The sequence below is a fragment of the Lepus europaeus genome, chromosome 14 (assembly GCF_033115175.1).
Source record: "Lepus europaeus isolate LE1 chromosome 14, mLepTim1.pri, whole genome shotgun sequence".
Classification (NCBI taxonomy): domain Eukaryota; kingdom Metazoa; phylum Chordata; class Mammalia; order Lagomorpha; family Leporidae; genus Lepus; species Lepus europaeus.
Genome location: NC_084840.1, coordinates 2,282,629 through 2,305,478, shown reverse-complemented (window position 1 = coordinate 2,305,478; position 22,850 = coordinate 2,282,629). Strand labels below are relative to the sequence as shown.

General features: G+C 62.1%; 1 protein-coding gene across 2 annotated transcripts in view; it reads left to right on the top strand.

The window, feature by feature from the left end:
- NIBAN1 (niban apoptosis regulator 1) overlaps positions 1–18,657 on the top strand; it is a 106,973-nt gene extending 88,316 nt beyond the window's left edge. Inside the window, exons 7-15 of one of the 2 annotated variants that reach the window (XM_062211497.1) lie at positions 5,504–5,608; positions 5,771–5,933; positions 8,145–8,332; positions 9,183–9,344; positions 10,592–10,702; positions 12,646–12,708; positions 12,861–12,968; positions 16,724–16,835; positions 17,813–18,657. In XM_062211497.1, coding sequence (XP_062067481.1) covers positions 5,504–5,608; positions 5,771–5,933; positions 8,145–8,332; positions 9,183–9,344; positions 10,592–10,702; positions 12,646–12,708; positions 12,861–12,968; positions 16,724–16,835; positions 17,813–18,651 — 1,851 coding nt within the window. In that variant the 3' untranslated portion in view covers positions 18,652–18,657. The remainder of the gene's footprint in view (positions 1–5,503; positions 5,609–5,770; positions 5,934–8,144; positions 8,333–9,182; positions 9,345–10,591; positions 10,703–12,645; positions 12,709–12,860; positions 12,969–16,723; positions 16,836–17,812) is intronic. The other variant, XM_062211498.1, reaches the window with a different exon arrangement.
- Positions 18,658–22,850: the final 4,193 nt, after the last annotated feature.

Here is a 22,850-nt window from a genome sequence, read left to right as displayed (position 1 = left end):
TCGTGGGTTCAGGGTCACTGGCCTCATGAGCGGGTGGCAGGCGACCTGATGGCTTCCGCTCCGGGGCCACAGGAACAACCCCACAGCGGGACGTCCTGGGTCTCGCGTCTCTCGGGCTCCTGGAGCCGGCCGTGCCACGTGGAGTCCACAAAGGCCTTAGAGCCAAGCTCTCGGAGCAAGGTGCCAAGAAGCCCCGCGTGTGGGAAAACAGAACCAGACCGAGGTAAATGCGGGGGTCATCACGTGACCCGGGAAGCGGTTTTGCTGCCCAGGAACTTGGGTGTCTTTGGTGGAATCCCAGCCCCGTCAAACGGGAGCACGGGAGGGCATTTGTCAGCCCTGCCCGCGTGAGTGGGGGGTGTTCAGAGGGTTGGCGGAGTAACGGAGCCGACGGGGACAGAAGCCCACGCTGGCCGGCTGGGAGAAGCCGGTAGGAGGACAGGCTCCTGAAGCTTCCGTGTGCTGGGCCTGGAGGGATCACGGTTCACCCCGCCCCCAGGGCGGGAGCAGACAGCAGAGAGCTGTGTCCCCACCGATGGACTATCCCAACCTGGGGAAGGGACGCTCCCAGGCGGTCAGAGCGGCCGCGCCCGGCTAAGACCGTGACATCCCTTGGGGAGAGCTCTGGGCGTGTTCCCGTGTCTTCCTCCTCTCTCAAGGGCTTCATCCGTGCTGACTGCCGGGCCCGCCTTCGCAGGGTTCTCGGCCTTGCTGCGAGGCTGCACAGCGCGCTCATGGCACCTGCAAGCGTCCAGGCAGAGCAGGGTCGCAGCGTAGCCTGCTTGACGGACCTTAGGGGGAGTGTTTGCAAACCAGTGGCAACCCCGCCTGTGTGCTGCGCGTGTGTCCTAGGAGATCGTGGTGGACGTCGGTGCCGATGGCGGATCTGCAATCTGCCTTGCAATTACCAGCGTCCTTCTGAAAGTTCATGGAAATGGAATGAAAAGGCGCTTAATCTGGTGCAAAAAAATGTTCGAGGTCTGTGCATACAAGAGGTCTCCAAGCAGTTCATGGAGATACACGTCACGGAAAAAACACTGATGGGTTTCAACAAATGTTTTGCCCTGAAATAAACTTGACTGGAATTCCACTCCCCCACAAACCTGGCCAAGTACACGGGCAGGTGGGGCGGATTGCTGGGTCTTCAGGTTCCAGCAGCTGGTTCATCCGGCTCCCTCCAGGTCCCTGCCCCGAGAGAGGACATGAGGCAGCCCTGCCGAGCCACAGCCCCAGAGGAGGTGGAGGACTTAGGTCCCTGCTCCCGCGGGGCTGACGCCTCCTTGTCTCTCCCCGACTCTGGGTGCTCTCACCGGCACTTAGCCCACTGAGCACGTGCCTGCTCAGCTCACCGTGGCTTCTGCAGGGTTGGCGCATGTCAGGGAGTTTTGAAGCCTTCGGAACACAGGGATTCTTCTCTTCATTGTCCCCAGAGATTGGTGAAGACAGATAAAAGTGTCCCCACTGATGGACTACCAGGAGTCACTGTCACACCCGGCAGATGCTGATGGCGGGGTCGGGGCCCCGCAGGGCAGGCGCCGTGGGCTGGGCTGGGCTGGGCTGCTCCACCTCCGCCCTGGCAGTGCCGGCAGAGCTCAGCTGGAGCGCCACGCCTGCCAGGACAGAGCCCCGGTGAGAGGGAAAGCCAGGGAGCTGGGAGGACCAGCGAGCCCGGAGCAGAGCTGCCCTGGACCGAGGCAGGTGCGAGAGTGAGAACGGGAAATGTCACTTCAGACCCACGGAGTGGCCGTCTCAAGGGAGCCTCTGCTTTCCTGCCTCCTCCGATCCCAAAATCGGTCTTGCCCGTTTGTAATCCACGGTCTGCAGCCTGCTGTGGACAACCGAGCTGTGAGCCCCCGCAGACTTGTGGTCCGGGTGACCTGGGCCGCCGAGAGCTCCCACAGGGACGAGAGGGACACGGAGCCCCGTGGCGAGTGGACACACACAGGCGGCTCAGAATGAAAGGACACCTGTCCACTGCCCCGGGCACCACTGCAGGAGAGCTCTGGGGACAGACGGCCCTCGGATGCCCCGTAAGCTCTGGACACCCCTGCCCGGGGCTCGGGGCTCAGCCCTCAGATGTCCGCCTCTTCCAAAGTTTCCGTTACTCCTTATTTCCTTTCTCTTTCCCCCAAACTGTCCAGTTGTCAAAGACGCCTGTCATGAACAAGCACTGCCTTCCAGGCATAACTTCATGGACCCCCGAGAGGAGCCCGCCATGGGGACCCCGGGACGCCCCCACAGGACGGGCTTACAGGGAGGGCTGCTCCTTGTGTCACAACTGGTCACCCGCTGGCCCCGACGGTCAGGAAACAGTAAACCTGTCCACCAAAGCTCACCGTGCAGGAAAGGAACCCCTGCTCTTCTGGGGACCCGACTCGGTGGTGTCACTGCCGCGTCCAGACCGGCCTGGGCGTCGGTCACCAGAGCATGGGAGTCAGCCGCCAACAGGGCCCTGGGTGTAAGGGAGCCGAGTCCGTGCTGAGGGCGCTCCGGGTGCACCCCCCGGTGTCTGTGCCGGGGAGCCCGAGGGAGACTCAGGCCAGCGGGAAAGCTGTCTCCTCCCCGGGTCCAGCCGCAGGCACTGTGGTGACACACGCCCCACCGCCACACAGCGAGGAGGTGTTCTGTGTGCTGACAACGCGGCTTAAGCAGGCAGAACGAGACTCTGCACTCCATAGAGCTTGGCGAAAAGTGGCGCTTGCAGGTGTGCGGCGCCGAGGACAAAGCTCCCAGCACACGTGTGCCCGGGCGTCGCCGGCGCGGCAGCTCCTGTGCCCCCTCCACCTGGCGTCCCCATCTCTGGTGGGGCTGTTTCTGTCCTGGGCAGCGTGGGCTCTTCCCTTCCTCCTTTGGGCACCCCCGCCCTTCCCTGTGGGCCTCTGGGCTAGGCCTCTGGCACAGGGAGCAGGCTTAGCCGACGGCCCTGTGTCCGGCCCTCACCTCACCGTGTATCAGGAGGCCCTGTGTGTCCGGGCATCTTCCCAGCTCTGTCCATGCAGCTCCTCCCTTGTCCTCCTCAGCACTGGAGAGGGTGGCAGTGGCTCCAGTGACACTGGGGACATGGGGACACGCAGGGGCTTCGACGTGAGGGCTCGAGGCGGAGGAGGCAGGAGAGTCCTGGAGACACAGACTCAGCACACAGGCACCAGGGCCAGGCCTGACTGCACACACAGGGCTGCTCAGGTGTGCACAGTGTGCTCAGGTGTGCCCAGTACTTCTCAGGTGTGTGAGGTCTGCTCACATGTGCACAGTGTGCTCAGGTGTGCCGAGGTGTGTACAGTGTGCACAGGTGTTCTCAGGTGAGCTCAGGTGTGCACAGTACTGCTCAGGACTGCTCAGGTGTGCTCAGTACTGCTCAGGTGTGCACAGTGTAGTCAGGTGTGCTCAGTACTACTCAGGGCTGCTCAGGTGTGTGCAGTACTGCTCAGGTGTGTGCAGTACTGCTCAGGTGTGCACAGTGTAGTCAGGTGTGCTCAGTACTGCTCAGGTGTGTGCAGGTGTGCTCAGGTGTGCTCAGTACTACTCAGGGCTGCTCAGGTGTGTGCAGGTGTGCTCAGTACTACTCAGGGCTGCTCAGGTGTGTGCAGTACTGCTCAGGTGTGCTCAGTACTGCTCAGGTGTGCACAGTGTAGTCAGGTGTGCTCAGTACTGCTCAGGTGTGCACAGTGTAGTCAGGTGTGCTCAGTACTACTCAGGGCTGCTCAGGTGTGTGCAGGTGTGCTCAGGTGTGTGCAGGTGTGCTCAGGTGTGTGCAGGTGTGTGTAGGTGTGCTCAGTACTGCTCAGGTGTGCCCAGTACTGCTCAGGACTGCTAAGGTGTGCACAGGTGTTCTCAGGACTGCTCAGGTGTGCTCAGGACTGCTCAGGTGTGCCCAGGTGTGCTCAGGTGTGTGCAGGTGTGTGTAGGTCTGCTCAGGACTGCTCAGGTGTGCCCAGTACTGCTCAGGACTGCTAAGGTGTGCACAGGTGTTCTCAGGACTGCTCAGGTGTGCTCAGGACTGCTCAGGTGTGCCCAGGTGTGCTCAGGTGTGTGCAGGTGTGTGTAGGTCTGCTCAGGACTGCTCAGGTGTGCCCAGTACTGCTCAGGTGTGCCCAGGTCTGCTCAGGTGTGTGCAGGTGTGCTCAGGTGTGCGCAGTACTGCTCAGGTGTGCACAGTGTAGTCAGGTGTGCTCAGTACTGCTCAGGTGTGCACAGTGTAGTCAGGTGTGCTCAGTACTACTCAGGGCTGCTCAGGTGTGTGCAGGTGTGCTCAGGTGTGTGCAGGTGTGCTCAGGTGTGCCCAGTACTGCTCAGGTGTGCACAGTGTAGTCAGGTGTGCTCAGTACTACTCAGGGCTGCTCAGGTGTGTGCAGGTGTGCTCAGGTGTGTGTAGGTGTGCTCAGGTGTGCCCAGTACTGCTCAGGTGTGCACAGTGTACTCAGGTGTGTGTGGGTGTGCTCAGGTGTGCCCAGTACTGCTCAGGTGTGCTCAGGACTGCTCAGGTGTGTGCAGGTGTGTGTAGGTGTGCTCAGGTGTGTGCAGGTGTGTGTAGGTGTGCTCAGTACTGCTCAGGTGTGCCCAGTACTGCTCAGGTGTGCCCAGTACTGCTCAGGACTGCTAAGGTGTGCACAGGTGTTCTCAGGACTGCTCAGGTGTGCACAGTGTACTCAGGTGTGTGCAGGTGTGTGTAGGTCTGCTCAGGACTGCTCAGGACTGCTCAGGTGTGCCCAGGACTGCTCAGGTGTGCCCAGTACTGCTCAGGTGTGCACAGTGTACTCAGGTGTGTGTGGGTGTGCTCAGGTGTGCCCAGTACTGCTCAGGTGTGCTCAGGACTGCTCAGGTGTGTGCAGGTGTGTGTAGGTGTGCTCAGGTGTGTGCAGGTGTGTGTAGGTGTGCTCAGTACTGCTCAGGTGTGCCCAGTACTGCTCAGGTGTGCCCAGTACTGCTCAGGACTGCTAAGGTGTGCACAGGTGTTCTCAGGACTGCTCAGGACTGCTCAGGTGTGCCCAGGACTGCTCAGGTGTGCTCAGGTGTGCTCAGGTGTGTGCAGGTGTGCTCAGGTGTGCCCAGGTCTGCTCAGGTGTGTGCGGGTGTGCTCAGGTCTGCTCAGGTCTGCTCAGGTGTGTGAGGTCTGCTCACATGTGCACAGTGTACTCAGGTGTGCTCAGGTGTGCCCAGGTCTGCTCGGGACTGCTCAGGTGTGCCCAGGTCTGCTCAGGACTGCTCAGGTGAGCTCAGCTCTGCACAGCTCTGCTCTGGGTGCCCTCTCCTACTCACACCAGGTCCCTGGAGTCTGAACACAGGAAGGTGAGCTCGGGGTGTTCTGTTGGGGGCAGCCCACCGCGGCCCTGTTCCTCGCAGAGGGTCCTTACTGTCGGCCCTCTGAGGTCCTCCTCAAGGCTTCAACCCAGGGTTGGACCACCCACCTTGCAGAGCGTCTGCCCCTCCCCCCAGGGGCACCAGTGGGCCCAAGGCTCAGCCTCAGCCACTCCCAGCTGACCGACCGGGGCCTCTCCCTCTGCAGGCCCTGAGCAGCCTGGTGATGGAGGAGCTGCTGCCCGCCCTGCAGGCCGACCTGCTGCCCACCATGAAGGGGAAGAGGAGCGACAGGAAGAGGGCCTGGTTCGCGGTGAGCTCCGTGGGTCCCAGGGACGCCCTCCTTCTGTGCCAGCATTGTCATTGTTTGTAGATAATCCCGTCCCCGGCGCTGCCTGGCACGGCAGCCCTGGCCCGGCAGCCCTGGCCCGGCCCGCACACTCCATTGAGCCCCTCCCGGTGGTCCATCTTGCAGCTGCTGGAGGAGGCCTTCCACCTGGTCCAGCGTCAGGTGGCAGAAGGCCTGCGTGGCCTGAAGGAGGAGTGCCAAGCCTTGACCGAGGGCCTGGAGGGGAGGGTCCGCGCCGACATGGACCAGATCGCCAACTCCGAGGACTTCCTCACCAGGAAGATCGAAGGTCAGTGGTGAGCTGTGTTTTCCCAGCGCTTGCACGGGGACTCGGCCGGCCCCAGGAGAGGCTGGAGGGGAGGGGTGGGCGAGGCTGGCAGCTGTCGGACAGGAGCAGGCCACAGGAGCCGCCGAGACCTGCCCATTCCACAGAGGCCTCGTGGGCACCGGGGCGAGACAGCTGTGCATCCCACCTTGCACAGGGGCCGGCGCGTCTGTCGGCAGAGGCGCGTCCCAGCTGGACACTTCCACTACTGACTCACACCAGTCCTGCCGTGCCCCAGCGCTGCCAGGGAGAGCAGAGAGCAGAGCAGGTCACCCTGGTTGACTTGGGGACCTTCCCTGAGCCTGGCGCGGTCTGCAGATCCCCGGGAAGATCTCAATCAGGGAGTGAGCAGCAAAGCCCAGTGCTTCCAGCAGACCTGGACTCCTAGCCCCAGCAGGAGCAGTCGGGGTGCTCAGGCAGCCCACGCGGCTGCCACCTGCCCCAGCATCCCCACCGGAAATCCGGAGGGCCACGAGCAGGGGTCCGGCCTGTGCCAGCTCCCCGGCACCGCTGTTCAGGACAACTCTGAAGTTTCAATCAAACGCTCTGCAAATAGTTCCCCTCTCAAAGTTAATTAGCTAATAATTAATGTATTCCCCTGGCAAGCAGTTCTGCCATTGGTGTCCGGTCGTTTGGTGGGAGCCAGGGGTCATTCTGCAGGTGGTTCGGCTGATTGAAATGGTCCCCAGTCTGACCGAAGCCTCTCGCCGGGTGGGCGGTGCTGCTCCCGCAAAGCAGGGGCCAGCCCGGCTTTCGCGCCATCTGTGAGTCAGGGGGTGGACACCGGGGTCAGCGCGTGTTCCCTGTGGACGGCAAGGCTGTGTGACTCACCCTGCCCCCAGCACGGGGTCTCCCGGGCCGTGGGCGAGTCAGGCGGCTTCTGGCACAGGCCTCCTTCACTGCCCCACAGCGCCTGATCTGACTGACCGGGAGCATCACCCCCGCCTTGCAAACTCGGTGTCTTAAGCCAGGGGCAGTGCGTTGCCACTCGGGATGGAGCTGGGTGACTTCTCTGCATCCCACTTAGGGACATTTTGTATTGTGTTTTTGTGTTTATTTGGGGGTTTTTGTGCTTTCAAAAAGCTTTATTTATTTGAAAGAGTGACACAGAGAGGGAGATGCTGGGTCTTAGTCCACCCGTACAGGATGGACTGGGTCCGAGGAAAGGTGAGTGCGCCGCTCACCCGTTCCCCAGCCTCCCGATCCCGGAGACAATCAGACGCAGCTCAGACGCAGCTCAGACGCAGCTCAGACGCAGCGGGGAGCCAAGTCTAGCAAGGACTCATTTACTTTGTGCGAAACAGAACCTTTTATAGCACAAAACTGCAGAGTCATTGGGGCAGGGCTAAGGACCAACCAATCACTTAAATGGTCATTTTATGGGGGGATTTCTATAGGACTAGCCCTATGTCTATACACTTGTTACTAGTTTTGTTACCTCCCCTGATGATGCGCAGCCAATTAGTTTTAGTGGTAAACAACTTTGGATTCCGCCCACCTTACTTCCTTTGGGCACCATCGTGTAACTAATTTCCCCACAGGGAGAGACAGAGAGATCTTCCATACAGGGGTTCGCTCCCCACATGGCCACAATGGCTGGGGCTGGGCCAGGCTGAAGCCAGGAGCCAGGAGCCCTGTCTGGCTCTCCTGCGTGGGTAAGGGGCCTTCCTCTGCTTTCCCAGGTGCATTAGCAGGGAGCACGATGGGTGCTCTGCTATGGGGTGCTGGTGTCACAGGCGGCAGTGGCTCGGCCCACTGGGCCACAGCCCGGCCCCCTGGCTTTGTTTTAACTGCAATGAGGGTGGAAGGAGGTGGTGGCAGGCTGAATGGGTTTGGTTCCATTTGCTAAGAAAGTTTCTAAATGTGTCCGTGAGGGAGGGGCTGGGACTGGGGAGGACGGAGTAGAAGACAGGCAGTGCACCTGCGGTCATGGCGATGGACAGCAGGCTGTGGGCGTCCCACACAATGGGTTGTATTCCCAGGAAAGGGTGACGGGCGGGAACTTCTGTCTGCCCCAGCTCTGCCGTGGCCAGGTTTTCAGCACTGCCCTCACCACGCCGACTTGCCCTGCCCACGCGAGCTTGCTGGGGACACGATCCGGCCCTAGCCGGCTCCAGCACCTGTGAATCTAATTTTGCCCTAAGTCCCGTTTTGTTGGGCCATTTCCTCCCCCAGCGATGGTGGCGCAGCCGGCAGAGCAGAGCTGCGCGGAGAGTGTGCGGCCGTTCCTGGCGTCCGTCCTGGAGGAGCTCCTGGGGCCGGTGAGCTCAGGATTCGGGGCTGTGCGCTCGCTCTTCGAAGAGGAAGTAGATGCACTGGGCCGGAGCTTCCAGAACACCAAAGACGGTGACCAGCTGAAGGAGGTAGGACGCCACGGGCGGCGTGTGAGGCACAGTGACAGAGGGGGAGGGGGGGAGACCTTCCATCCACTGGTTCACTCCCCAAATGGCCACAATGGCTAGGGCTGGGCCAGGCTGAAGCCAGGAGCCTGGGACTCCATCGGGGGTCTCGCGCGTGGGTGCAGGGGCCCAGGCACTTGGGCTGTCATCCACTGCTTTCCCAGGCACGTCAGCAGGAAGCTGGGTTGGAAGTGGAGCAGCTGGGACTGGAACCAGTGCTCTGGTATGGGGTGCCAGCCTCGCAGGTGGCCCAGGTTAGTTTGTTATGTCACCATCGCCTGCTGTTCAAATGCCAATGCTGCGGCCCAAGGTGGATCAGCTGAGTCGGGGTCTCAGGAGTCTGTTTTACTGAGGCCTCTGGGGTGTGGCACAGCCTCCAGGTCCAAAGTCACCGGCACAGACGTGACCTGGCCGCGAGCTCCACACGAGGGATCACGGCGAGCATCCCATAAGCAAGCAGATGGGGCCGGCACCTCGGTCCTTTTCCTCCCCCGTTCCTCCTTTTTTTATGTATTTGCTTGAAAGTTCCAGAGAGGTGGGGCAGAGAGAGAGAGAGAGAGGTCTTCCATCCTCTGGTTCACTCCCCAGATGGCCACAACAGCCAGAGCTGGTTCAGGCTGAAGCCAGGAGCCAGGAGCTTCATCTGGTCTCCCACGTGATGCAGGGGTCCACGCACTTGGGCCGCCTTCCACTGCTTTCCCCGGCCGCTAGCAGGGAGCTGAGTGGGAAGTGTAGGGTCCCGGCTGCTGAGAATGTGGGAACAGGCAATGTCCCTGTGTCTGACACTGCTCGGTGTTTCCCTTGGCCACGGCAGCACCTAGACGGCCTGCTGCGCCTGCCACTGGACCCGGTGAAGATGGAGGCCTGCTACCGCGAAGCTGCCCCGCTGCAGGAGCAGCTGCAGGACCTCAACAGCCGCTTCCGCTTCCCGCACGTGGACCTCGTGGTGCAGAGAGCCCAGAACGATATGCAGGAGGTGGGCGCCGTGGGTCGCAGTCGGGCAGGGGCCAGGAGCCAGGGAGCACCGCCGGCCTGCGGGAAGGGCCGTGGACCTGGGACGTGCTCTGTCCTCCCCGCTGGTCCTCCTCTCCTTCGTTGCTGGACATCAGAGGAGAATGATCCTACACGGGTAGGATGCTACCCGTGTCACGGGGTGTCATGGGCACTTACTCTGGGACATCAGGTCCCACTTCCAGCAGCTGTGGCGGGACACGTTCCCAGAAGGATCCGTGGCCGTGCTGCCAGTGCTGGGATAGAGCCTGTGCCGGTGCTAGGAGCAGGTCTCAGGCCCAGGGGGAACAGAGCCTTGCGGAGCTGGGCGATGCCGTGTGGACAAACCTCCGATGAGCTCAGAGGGTCAGCGATGGGCGGGAACCACACTGGGCGGCCGCGTGGCAGAAGCTCTGTGGTGATGCTGGGCCCTCGGTGGTCAGCCCCAGGCCCCGGGCAGAGCCGGGTGAGCAGCCGGGGCTGGGGGAGTGCTGGGAGCCGGGCCGCGGGCAGGGCCTGTGCACCTGCAGAGTGGCTTCCACACGGGCAGTGTGTGGCTGCAGGTGCCACGGAACAGAGGAAGGGGATGACCCAGAGGGCAGTGCCAGGCTGGGCCCCATGGTCCTGGGTGTTCCAGTTCAGGGGTGACAGAGGAGGTCTGGGTGTCGGACATCCATGGACACATACCTGCCTGTGTGTGCATGTGGGTTGTGTGGGCCCATGTGTGAGTAAGCATGTGTGTGCATACATGTGACTGTATGTACATTCAAGCATGTGTTCCTATATGTGCATCCATGTGTTAGCATGTGAGTGAGCACACGTGTAGGTGTGCATATTCAAGCATTGTGTACATGCGTGTGTCAGCAAGTGTGTGCATGTGTATACATGTGTCTACCTGTATGCATGCATGTGTTAGTGAGCAAATGTGTACATTCAAGCATGTGTGAGTGTGCATGTGTGTATGTGTGTATATTCAAGCATGGTGTACATGCATGTGTCAGTGAACATGTGTGTGCGTGTGTGTATACATTTGTATGTACACGTGTGTGTACATGCAAGCATGTGTGTGTGCCCGTGTCCCCACCCCCTCCCATCCCGCTATGGGCCTGTGACCGTGAGTGTCTGATTCAGAGCCCCGGCGGCTGGGTGGGGACCTGTTGCCCGGGTGCCGGCTGCCGAGCCTGGTGCCGGCCGGTCCTCCCTGACGCGCCCGTCTGCCTGCTCTGCTTCCAGCTGATGGGGAACGCCGTGTTCACCTTCACACAGCTGCTCTCCCCGCACCTGCAGGGAGAGCCCGCCCGAGCCGCCGCCGCCATCGAGAAGGTGAAGCTCCGTGTGCTGAAGGTGGGTGCCGGGCCTGACCCTGCGCCTGCTGCTGGGGGCGAGCTCCCTCCCGCTGGGCCTGCACCTGAGGCTCCCCGGCTCCACGTCCGTGCCCCTTCTGCCACCCAGTGGCCACTTTGGGGAGCACAGCACTCAGGTCTCCACGCCGTGGTTAGGTGAGGCCTCCCAGCGGCGTGGCCACCCTTGTCGGCTGCGCGCTCTGACACTGCACACGCATAGTATGCTCTTAGGCTTTTTTCCTTTCCTGCTCTGTTTCCTGCGATTCTCACAGGAACTCGCAAGGCATTAGAATTCGTCCACACTGTACAGACACTGGCTCTCAGTGAACGGGACACTCAGCGGCGTGCTCGGTGCTAGGCTGAGGGCGGACGCTGTTCCACCTCATCCGCTAGTGTGCACCCCTCCTGCCGCCCTGCCCAGCGCTGGGGCGGGCCCTGGACCTCAGGTCCACCTTCAAGCCTCGCAGGCCAGAGGAAACAGGCAGGCAGATCGCTGAGAGGGAGTCCCAGTGGTCACGGTGGGGCAGGCGGTGACCAGCGTGCCACTGAGTGGACAGACAGCCAGTGCAAGCAGAGAGAGGTGCCCGGATGCTGGCAGCTCGGGTCTGGGGGGGACTTGGAGTGCCTGTCGGCCCAGTTCACAGCCCGGGTGCAAGACCCTGCCGCCTGTCTCTGGTGCTGCCCTCACCGCGGCCCCGCGTGTGCCAGGCCACTCCCACCCTCCACGACGGCCAGTGTCCTCTCTGGACGCTGGGCTGGGAGTCCGTGCTCCTCTCGGACACCCAAGCCCTCGCCCCTGGTGATTCAGTCTACTCCTCAATCACACTCTTCCTCCACTGGGCAGCCTTGGCTCAGTCCATAGAGCTATAGTTGTTTTTTTTTTTTTAAGATTTATTCATTTATTTGAAAGTTAGAGTTACACAGAGAGAGGAGAGCCAGAGACAGAGAGGTCTTCCATCTGATGGTTCACTCCCCAGTTGACCACAATGGCCGGAGCTGAGCCGATCCGAAGCCAAGAGCCAGGAGCTTCCTCTGGGTCTCCCACGTGGGTGCAGGGGCCCAAGGACTTGGGCCATCTTCCACTGATTCTAGGCCACAGCAGAGAGCTGGATTGGAAGTGGAGCAGCCGGGATTCGAACTGGTGCCTGTATGGGATGCCAGCACTGCAGACCAGGGTGTTAACCCGCTGCACCATAGCGCCGGCCCCAGAGCTATACTTTTGTCCCAGTCACTTCCAGGGGCCATACCTGCTACACGGGCATCCCATGTGGGTGCTGGTTCGTGTCCCTGCTGCTCTACTTCCTATCCAGCTCCCTGATAACGTGTCTGTGAAAGCAGGGGAAGATGGCCCGAGTGCTTGGGCCCCTCACCCATGGGGGAGACCCGGATGGAGCTCCAGGCTCCTGGCATCAGCCTGGCTCAGCCCTGGCCATTATAGCTGTCTGGGGAGTGAACCAGTGGATGGAAGGTCTGTCTCTCTTTTCCACCCCCGGCTCCTTCTCCTCCTCTCTCTGTAATTCTGACTTTCAAACAAAATAAATACATATTTAAAAAAAGAGAAGTCCTTACCTCCAGTAGAGCTGTCCTCGCCCCTTTAGCCGCTCTTCGTTTGGCCATCGCGCTCCTGCACCTGTGGCTGGACACCAGCGTCTGCAGTGCCCTGGAAGGGACCCCTAAAGTGGAAGCCTGGCTCCCGGGGCCGGATGCTCAGTGCAGAACAGGAGGGGTCAGTGTCGTCCCCGTTCCCGACACTGAACTTGTCTGGGGAACGAGCCACAGGGTCAGTGGACCGCTGCCTCTCTTCTCTGCAGAAGGCGTCCACTGACCTGCTGGCCAGACACGGAGCTGGCCGAGCCGGCGTGGCTCCCATGCCCCCCGCTCCGCACGGGGGCGGTGACCTACACGCTCACCCCTGGTTCCACCCCTGATTTCTTTATGTCCCAGAAGTCGCTGTGCTGTGTTGCTGCTGTCTGGGTTTCCGTGTCTGTGAGGGGGAGCCAGAGACGGGTAACTGTCCGTCAGAACCTGAGCCTGGAGTGGAAAGACCTCTGGGACCCTGGCATTACGGGGGAGGGGGAGCTGAGCGGGCGGCGGAGGTTTGTGCACGACGGTGAGCGGCTCGTGGCGCGGCTGCTCAGCGCGTGCCTCTCTGTTGGCAGCAATACGACCACGACAGCAGCGCCATCCGCAGGAAGATCTTCCAGGAGGCCCTGGTGCAGATCACGCTCCCCACCGTGCAGAGGGCTCTGGCGCCCACGTGCAAACCGGTAAGGGCATGGCTCCTGCAACGCGCCTGCCCCGTGTGCCTCGGAGTGCACGCTTTCCCACACGTGGCCATGCAGTTTCAGCTCCGTGGGCCCCACAGCTTCTGTGTAACCAGAGGCAATGCATAAACACACGGTGCCCCTTTAAACTTGAGTTAGAAAACCAGAAGCTGGCTAGGCCGGCTGACCCCTGGCCCAGGCAAATCTTGACGTCGGGCCGAGCTCAGGGCTGACGGAGACGCCTCAGGGTAGCAGGTGCGCCCTACTGCCGTGTGACTCACAGGTACACTGTGTCCTGGGAAACTTGACCGAGTCCAGGAAGAGATGGTAAGTAACACGATTAGAGGCTGTTTGTTCTGGGTCCAGTGACATTTGTTTAAGAAGATCAACAAACCACTCAAGGCTGCTTCGAATAGCAGGCTGCCCGTGACAGCCGTGGTTACGAAGTGGGACTTGGCCTACGGGCTCAAGTGACGGGCGAGCAGCGTCCAGGGGCTGGCCGAGTCCTTGCCCCCCACTCGCCAGCCCTGGAGCCCCGAGCAAGTCCCTTCTCCTCTCAGCCTGGATGCCCAGTGGATGCCGTGGTAACCGTGTGCAGGCTGATCTCAGTCATTCTCACAAGGGCCCGAGCAGCAGGTGGGAGGGACCTGGGTGACGCGAGGGCGAGCGCCCAGGTGGGGGCCCGTGCACCCTCTTCCCTGAGCAGGAGGCCCCCGCCACCATGGGGGTCCTCACGAGCCTGGCATGGGCCAGGCCCGCCCCTGCTGGAGCACAGGACGGGGAGCTTGGGGGAACCTGCCAAGGCCCTTTCGGCAGCTTGGAGCGGCTGTCTGCGCCGGCCGTGCCCTGCTCCGCGTGGGTCACCCGCCGTGGGAATGCCAGCTCGTGTTTAGAGTCTGCACACTCCGGTTTGCCTCAGCAGACCCGCTGCTGGCTGTTTGTTTCTGGGGTGTTTTCTAGAGCACAGCAGGACTTGGGTGAGGCCAGGGGAGAAGACTCGGTCTCCAAGACTGCCCCCTGTGTGTCGGCCAAGGCCAGCAGCAGCGTGACGCCGGGGCCACCGCACACCCCGGGCATGACACGCGTTCTGCCTTCCGAGCCACCAGGTCCCAGGCAAGGCACAGGGAGAGGCTCCCCCAGCCAAGCCGCTGCAGAGCCTGGCGCGCCCCCTAGAGGCCGCCTTCCAAACAGTCCCTGGCCCAGGGCTTTCTGTCCTTAAGGCTACCGTATCCGTGTCCAGAACTTTAAAATCTGCATTCAGGTAGTAGGTGAGCGAGGGATTAACTTCTCAGGAGTCTTTGCTACTTTACCAAAGACTTTCCCCCCCGAGGCTTTAAGTAGCAACTTCCTTGACCTGCTAGCCGTACCATAGCATTCCCAGGCCGCTTTAGAAAAGGATTCTAGGGGTGGAGGTTTGGCCTAGCTGTTAAGGGACCACCTGGGGAGCCTGCATCCCACATCAGAGTGCCTGGGCTCCAGTCCTGGCTGTGCTTCCTGCGAATGCAGCCAGGCACGGAGCAGCTACCCGGGTCCCTGCCCCTGCGTGGGAGGCCCGATGCAGGCCCCAGGCCAGGGTGCAGCCTGACCCAGCCCCCAGGTGCAGCCTGGGAGACCCGATGCAGGCCCCAGCCCTGGGTGCAGCCTGGGAGGCCCGATGCAGGCCCCAGCCCCCAGGTGCAGCCTGGCTCAGTCCTGGGTGCAGCCTGGGAGACCCGATGCAGGCCCCAGCCCTGGGTGCAGCCTGGGAGACCCGATGCAGGCCCCAGCCCCCAGGTGCAGCCTGGGAGACCTGATGCAGGCCCCAGCCCTGGGTGCAGCCTGGGAGGTCCGATGCAGGCCCCAGCTCCTGGGTGCAGCCTGGCTCAGTCCTGGGTGCACCCTGGGGGGCCCGATGCAGGCCCCAGCCCTGGGTGCACCCTGGGAGGCCCGATGCAGGCCCCAGCCCTGGGTGCAGCCTGGCCCAGCCCTGACTGTTGTGAGTGACACAGCAGGTGAGATTCATTCTCTAGCAGATTCTGCACCCCCACCCCACCCTGGGAATTCTACACGAATCAGCGCAGGGAGGCCCCGGCAGCTGGACACAGAGCACCACCCCAGGGCGCTCCCCAGGAATCAGCCCTCGGCAGAACTGTCAGCGCTGGCGTTTGAAAGGCTGCTGCTTATTCAGCAAATGGGCACCAGGAAATGCAGGCCCCAGGCATGGGGCCAGGCCGGCTGTCCCTGCGGTCATGGGGTCCACAGTGTGTGTGGGGGGTGGACAGGTGAACGGGAGCCGATGAGGACACAGCGGGGTCTGGGGAGGACTTGCAGAGGCTCCCGCCTGCTCCCGAGGCATGGGTGGTAGTCAGGGGTGTAAGGGGTGGGAGACAGGCAGGGACGAGGGGAGGGTGTGGGGGGCAAGAGCCTGGGCCGCTCCTTGGGCAGAGGTAGAGACAGAGCGGTGACGTAGCTTGCCCAGGGTCCCACCCAGTCCAGGCCGCACCCCGTTGCAGGCAGTGCCCTTTCCATACCTGTGGCCCTGGTCCCTTCTCTAGGGACGGCGTCACTGAAGCCCATGGTGCTCCTCTCGTGGGGACAAAGGGACACCACTACGTGATGGTCCTGGGCAGTGGCGTCCCCACACCTGAGCACTGAGGTGTCTGTGTGGTCCCTGGGACCCCCTGCTCTGTATCCCATCACCCCTGGCAAAGGTGCTCAGCCCCCGGTTCTCCAAGAGCCCTGTGTGGTCAGGGGTCGCGGAGAACCCCCGGGATGCAGCCAGGTGGCAGGTACATTTCCACCCCCGCCCTGCTCACAGGCCAGCCACGGGGACACCCACTGGAAGGCAGGAGGGGAGGGGGTTGCCCATCATGCCTGGGCTGTGTCAGAGGACACCTGGGGTCAGGGCCACGTGGAGGGACAGAGGACAATGCTGAGGCCGTGGCTAGACTCCAACAGAGCTCCACACACATCCACCAATGGCCCGGCCGTCTCGTGTCTTGGTGTGGCCCCAAGATAAATAAGTCCTTAAATCCACAAAGACACGTAGAAGACTGTTCGTGGCGGTTACATCCGTAATGGTCAAGGAAACAGCTCCATGGCCATCAGCGAGATTGAGACGCACGTTTCAGATCTTTGGGCAAATGATCCTGTTTATCCCTAGAAAGGAACAGGCCACCCATACACAGAATGAATCTCAAAGATAAGCACAAAAGTCTACATTGTTTCAAGTTCAAGAACAAGCTAGGACGGATCTCCCGGGATGGGCGATGGACCCTCAGATCCGGGCTTCTCTCTGGGAGGGGTGTGGGCCGGAATAGGGCTGGGGGAGTGTGGGTGGGCGTGGCAGTGCTTCTGTCTGGGCTGAGCCATGGCTGCACCTGTGTTGTCACATGTTTAAGCACGTGCACCTAAGTCGCACACACACCCCGGTAAAGCACCGCTGTGGTTTTTGTAAAAGGAATAAGGGAGCAGGTGGGTTATGATGGAAACACAGGGGGCCCAAGACCCCCTGGCCTTGAGGTGTGAAAGGTCTGTGCGTCTTCCCCCACAAAGCACCCAGACTGCGAGCCCCGTGCAAGAAGGAGCACCCCGGCACCGACGGGAGGAGGGAAGTGTTGTGGTCACACATGTGCTTGACAGGGGCTGAGGGGACCCCGGGGGAAGATTGCCGGGTCATCACAGAAGCGCCTCTGGCCTGGGGGCCGCTCTGCCCCCGCCCCGCCCCCAGGAGGGCTCCTTCTCCCTCACGCCCCTGCGCTGTCTCCTGTCCCCCCCAGGAGCTGCAGAAGTACGAGCAGCTCATCTTCGCAGACCACGCCCACATGATCCACGTGGAGAACGTCTACGAGGACATCTTGCATCAGCTCGTCCTGCGGGAAGCGCTGAAAGGTAAGGGAGCTTTGCCCGGGGCCCAGTGGGGCTGGCAGGTGGGAAGGGGGTGCCGGGGAGGCGGGAGCAGGGGAGAGAGAAGTAGGCAGGACCTGGCCCCGGCCGAGGCTGGTCCCTTCGCCATCACTCTCGGATCTCGGTGAGATGGGCATTTCCGGCTTCATTTCCCAGGTGGGAAAACACAGGCTTAGAGCTGTGTTCCTGGCGCGGTTCCAGGCAGAGCAAGGGACAGGGTCCCCATGGGCACAGCACACGACCCCTCCCAGAGCTGGGCTGTCCACTTTCCTCACCTCCACTCAGCAAGACGGACGCAGAGCTGGCACTGCACCTGCCACCCGGGCTGGGACTGGGGCGCCAAGGGGTCAGAGTGCGGGAGGACACGTGGACGGATGTGTGCTGGGGAGGCCACCTTCACAGCGGGGGCCTGGCACGCGGCGGGTCTCAGAAAGCCCTCCCCAGCAGAAACTGGCCAACCCCAGGCCTCAGGTTGCAGGAGCTAATCCCAGGGGGTCCAGTGAGGCCAGCCCGTCGCCGGCACCTGGGGCGGCGTCAGGAAGGGAGCCACAGAGCAGCCAGCATCCACGGATGCTGCAGGGGAAGCTGCGTCCACAACTCCCGGCTCCGGGAGCTGACCGACAGCCCCTGGGGTGCCAGGTGCCAGCCTCTCTCCGCCTCTGGGGCAGAGCTGAACGTGCACTGCAAAAGTCCACGGAAAACGGAACTCAAAGATACGTTTCTTTAGTGCAAAAAAAATTTGAAATCTGTGCATATTTTTTTACGACACCCATTTTCCACCAACTTTCTGCAAACCGCTTGTCCGCCTGGAGCTCAAATTTATTCTGTACCAAAATAAGCGTTATCCGTTCACGGCGTTTCCCGTGGGCTTTCTGGAGTGCTTCCCGGGCACATCCTGGGCGGGGGCGCGGCCGAGGGCTCTGGGGGCATAACGTCGCCCTTCGCATCCCTGTCTCTCTCAGTGATCCAGGAAGCCGCCGTGCAGAAGAAGCACAACCTGTTTGATGACAGCGTGGCCTTGCCCAGCGAGAGTGTGTCCAGCTTGACGGATCTGAAAACCCCCACCGGCTCCAAGCCGGACAGCCCTGCCCGGCGGGCATCGGCCGCATCACTGGGAGCCCCCGGGAGCGAGGGCCCAGGCCCCGGCGCAAGCGGGCAGGCCGAGGGACAGGCACAGCCTGGCGGGAATGGGCAGGGGGCTCCCGTGGGCCCGGGCCACGACACTGTGGCTCCTGCGGAGGGCGCGGCAGAGCTGGGGACCGCGGGGCACCCCGGAGGCCCCGAGCCTGCCTCTGGCTCCCTGCGGGAGCTCAGGGAACTGCTGGCCGAGTCCACCCCCGTGGTCTACCAAGACGCGGAAGGGGAGACCCCTGGCGCCCCAGAAAGTGAAGAGGAAGAGGAGGAAAACGCCCCAGGGCGCACAGCACGCAGCGAGGCCACAGCCCCCGACGTGGACCAGGGTGCACACAGCGAGGCCGGTGGCGTGGAGGTGCCCACAGCCTGTGGCGCTGACCCTCAGCCAGGCCCAGAAGGGCCTGCCCAGGACCCCTCTGACAAAGATCTCCAGGCCAGGGCCTCCGTCCAGGACACCCAGGAGGGAGGAGAGGCCGCGGGCGTGGTGCCGAGCGAGGACTGGCTCCCGAGGGAGAGCCAGGGCGCCCAGGCCGCAGGGAGTGTGGGCACAGAGGAGGCCCAGGCCCCAGGCGCTCACACGGCCCAGTGGGAGGTGGAGGCAGCCCCCGACCCCAAAGACACAGAGAGAGGCGATAGTCAGGGGACCCCGGAGCAGCCCTCGGAGTGAGGGGCAGCCCCGCCCAGGGCCCCCTGTGGGTGTGGGTGCTCCGAGTGGTCAGCCAAATTGTGAGGCATTTCCTTAATTTGAGTCACCAAACTGAAGGGGCGGGACCTGCGCTGCTGCCCTGACCCCGGGATAGTTGCTGGGCATTTTAGCAGGGTGAGGGGGGCCGCTTCCAGCCCACTCTGCGCAAGGCTGGGAGGCAGCCCCTGGTGCACTTTATGCTTCTGAACCTTCTAGAAGGGTGCGAAAGCCCACTGGAGCCCCAGCTCTACCGCCCACTCTGCCGCCCTCCCCATCGCCCCAGGACTCAGCGGGTGCCCACGGTCAGGCGCAGGGAGGCGCCTGCAACCCTGGCGGGCATCCGGGTGCCGGGGCTGTGGGACCATCCAGCTGCGACTTCCCCTGGTGACTTTTTGCTGATTATCTTGTTGGTTCTTCCCAGTGGCGTGTGCAGGTGGACCACCCTCCAGGTTAGGCAGAGACCATAAGGAGCTTAAAGCTCACAGGTGGACAGCAACTGCGTGCCATGCCCGGTGCAAGGCACAGCGAGGAAAAACAGAGGAGGCATTATGGTCTGTAAGTTACAACGCCCGGGCGAGGCCGACCTAGAAAACATGATTCCCCATCCTCTCTCCATCCAAACGTGCAGGCTCATCCCACAGGGAACAAAATGCGTAAACAAAGAGATGAGTGAAGACAAAACCGAGGTTCCGGGCGCCGAGGCCCAGAGCCAGGCGGCCATTGCTGTGGTTGTTCAGCAGCGAGTGAGTGCCAGGGACGCACTCACAGGGGTGCCCTGTCACAGGGCTGGCCTCGGCCTGCAGTGGACACAATCGTGTCTCCCAGGGACCATGGCCTCTGGCTTGCCGGAGATGGAAAAGATTGGTCATTGTCTTCCGGAAAATTCCAAATCACTTCCTAAAACCCCCCATCCCAGGCCCTGCTCTCGAAGTTTCTTTCCACAGACCCCAACAGCTTGTTTTCACCATCGCCATCACCTAAGTTCATATCAGCTCTTTAGAGAATCGACCCAGGAGTTAAAACACCCCTCCCCCGAGAATGGCCCAGACTCTGGGTCACAGGGCAGAGCGGTGACCCGTCAGCCGTCTCACCCTCCCGGAGGTCCGCTCCTCTGTCCACGTCAGCCGCTCCCTGCCGCCGTCCCGCCCTGCTCTGCCCCCGGCTCCTGCACATCCTGCCATGGGGTGCCAAGTCCTGGCTTTCCCGGGGGCCGCGCTCTCCTCGGGTTCAGGCGTCTCTTGTGCTTCCTGCTGGAAGCCACAGCCCTCAACAGTGGCCTCCCTGCCGCCTCAAGTCATTCTGAGGCTCCTCATGTCCAGCACAGGACTGGCCGTGGCACCAGCCTCTCCGGAGGCGTGGGGACCGGCCCCTCGGTGCGCCAGGGGCTGGGGTTCTGGGGGCAGACTTCTCGGCTGAGCTCTGCCTCGTGGAGTCTCCCCTTCAGTAGTCTGAAGTCCAGCGGGAGGTGGCCCGGCACAGTGCATCCCACCCCAGGCCTCCTGGCCCGGATCTGCAGGCCTTCCTCCCTCTCTGCTCCCCCCCACACACACACACCAAAGCTGAGCTCTGACAGCCCCGGGAGAGGCTGCCGTTCCCGGCGCTGCGCGTGTGAGCCCAGCACCCGGCTTTGTCCACCCAGGAAGCCAGAGGGACCAAGTGGCAGGACGAGCCTGGAGCAGACAGAGGATTCTTCCCTACAAGGATCTCAGCGCATCCCTAGGCTGGGCAGGCGTGGTTGTGCACTCGAGGCTCAGGGAGGCGGTGTGCATGTGAAGTGGCTAGTGTGCGGGCTACCGTCTGGGTGGGATTCTCCCAGGTGCCCCAAGTCCACCTGGCTTTTCCCACACGTGTGTCTGGTCTCCTCCGTGGTTTCCAGACAGGACCAGGGCTGCTGTGACCCACACGAGCGGAAGCAGAGCCACCGGAAATGCACAAACCATGGTCCCTGACAGAGCCCCATGGTATAAACTGGGGGGGTTTCTGTTGACCGTCCACAAAGGAGAAAACCGGCGCATCACTGCCTCCTCCGTGGCTTGGACTTAGACCACGCAGACGCAGCTCTGCTGCAAGAAAGGGTGTTTGGAAGACGATAGGGACACGATGCCCCCGTTTGTCCAAAAGCCCCGCCGAGGCTGGGAGGGAAGCGCTGCAGGTCTGTGGGTCTGGCCTGCCTGGGTTTGTCCTGAAGGGGCTCAGAGCTGGCGCTGTCAGTCTCCAGATCAGAGCCAGTGAACTCCAAGGTTTCTCAGTCCCAGCAAAAGTGAGTAATGCACGGTGCCAGGTGCCAGGTGCCACGTAGCACTTAGGATATGGGAGGAGGCGGAGCACCGCTCAGCTACCCTGATGATGTGGCAAGAAGGGGACAGCTGTGTCCTGGTGCGTGGGCGTGTGTGGGGTCGGCTCCTGACCTCTGCAGCTTCCTATGTAGAGCAATTAAACCGCGAACACTTTATAGCCAAGTATTTACTCTGTCCAGTGCCTATATTCCAATAAAATGTTCACCCTGAAGAGCTGTCCAGACGCCGTTGACTTGCAGTGGGCTGGTTCCGGGGCCTAAGCAAATGTCACGCTGGCGCTGGGAGGGGAAGCTGAGTCCGGGGCCGGGTCGTGGAGCTTTGGCTTTGCTGTCGGGAGGAAATCCGGGCCGGCCCCTGACGTCGCGGCGTGGCGCTTGGTAGCGCGTGTCTGCTGTTTCTCTAGGAATTGGGTGGCGTCCATGTACAGCTGCAAGGCCCCACCCGGGCACGAGGCCGGCAAAGCCAGCGGCTGTGGTGTCAGCGGGGTCTCCCCGGGATGCGGGGACGCCTGTCTGGCTCTGAAACCCACGCTCCGGCTTTTCAAACGTGCCAGCCTTGTGGGGAGAAAGGTCTGACAGTCTGTCCCCTCTGGCTTAGCAACAGAGCCTTCGCCGTTTGTGCACTCTTGGGTGGGTTAGCACAGGCCAGGGTCACGGCTCGTGCTAACCCTGGGTCATGGAGCTCATGTGCCCTGTGACCACGCAGCGTGTAACTCCAGCCGAGCAGGCACGGGGCCTTCCCACACACGTGCAGTTCTCTGCAGCCAGCAGTGGCCGGGGGGCGATGCTACCACACGCACCCTGCAAAGACCCTGAAAACAAGGAAGAATGCGGGCTGGGATTCCAGTCTCCTGCCGCCAGACAGTAGCATGAGGGAGTTACACGTGTGCGCGCTGTGTCAATAGTCCTCACCTCTCCTCTCCCTGCGCAAACAGGAGCCCAGGGGATACCCTTATCGCACCTGTGACCTGTGGTTTCCTTTCAGAATTCTCCTGCGGGCTGAGTCGGAGGCCCTGTGCCGAGAGCAGTTTTCTCCCCACTTCCTGTCTCCCCATGAACGCCTCTCCTTCCCGGTTTGCCCAGCACGAAGGACCTCGTGGCCCTCGCTCTGCTCCGGCTCTGTTCCACGTCTCTGGAGAGCCCTCTTGGGGCTGGTTCCAGCGTGCTCTAAGGTGCTGGGGAAGGGGAGCTTTCTCTGGACGGGCGGTGTGTCCGCGGCCCCTGCGCTCCGGGGCTTGGAAGGTAGCTGAGCAGTTGCACGACCTCCAGACATTCCTGCTGAGTGGGCGTCCACCAGAGGGGCTTCACCCTCTCTGTCCAGGGCACATTCCACCCCGGGAACTCCGAGAGAGAGCACACAGCGCCCTGGCCCCCCACCAGCCTGCCCCGCACAACGCCATCCCCCAGGTCCGGGTGTTGCCACTGGGGCTGCGCACACGCCCCGAGCGCTTGTCCCTGAGCACTTGTCCTGTGACAGCCTCCAGAACTCCCCAGATGACTGCGATCCGGGTAAAGGTCCCCAAGTCCTCAGTGTGGATGTGCTGAGTGCTGTGGGTCCCTGTGTCTTACCACGGGCTACTCGACATGCCGTCTCCCCTCGGCAGCCTCCGCCTCCCAGCCGAGCCTTCCTTGCTCTTGAGGGTGCGCTGTTCCCAAATGTGGCCCAGAGTCAGACACCTCCCCACTCCTCCCTTCCCCAGTACCTTCAAGGGAAACCAAGGAGCAATGCTTCCTCCCTCCGGCCCTCTTTCCTTCCTCTCTCTCTCTCTCTCTCTCTCTCTCTCTCTCTCTCGGGCAGACAGAAACACAGGACGACATTGCACTCTCTGGTTCCCTCCCCAAATGCCCACAGCGGCCAGGCCGGGCCAGGCCAATGCCAGGAGCC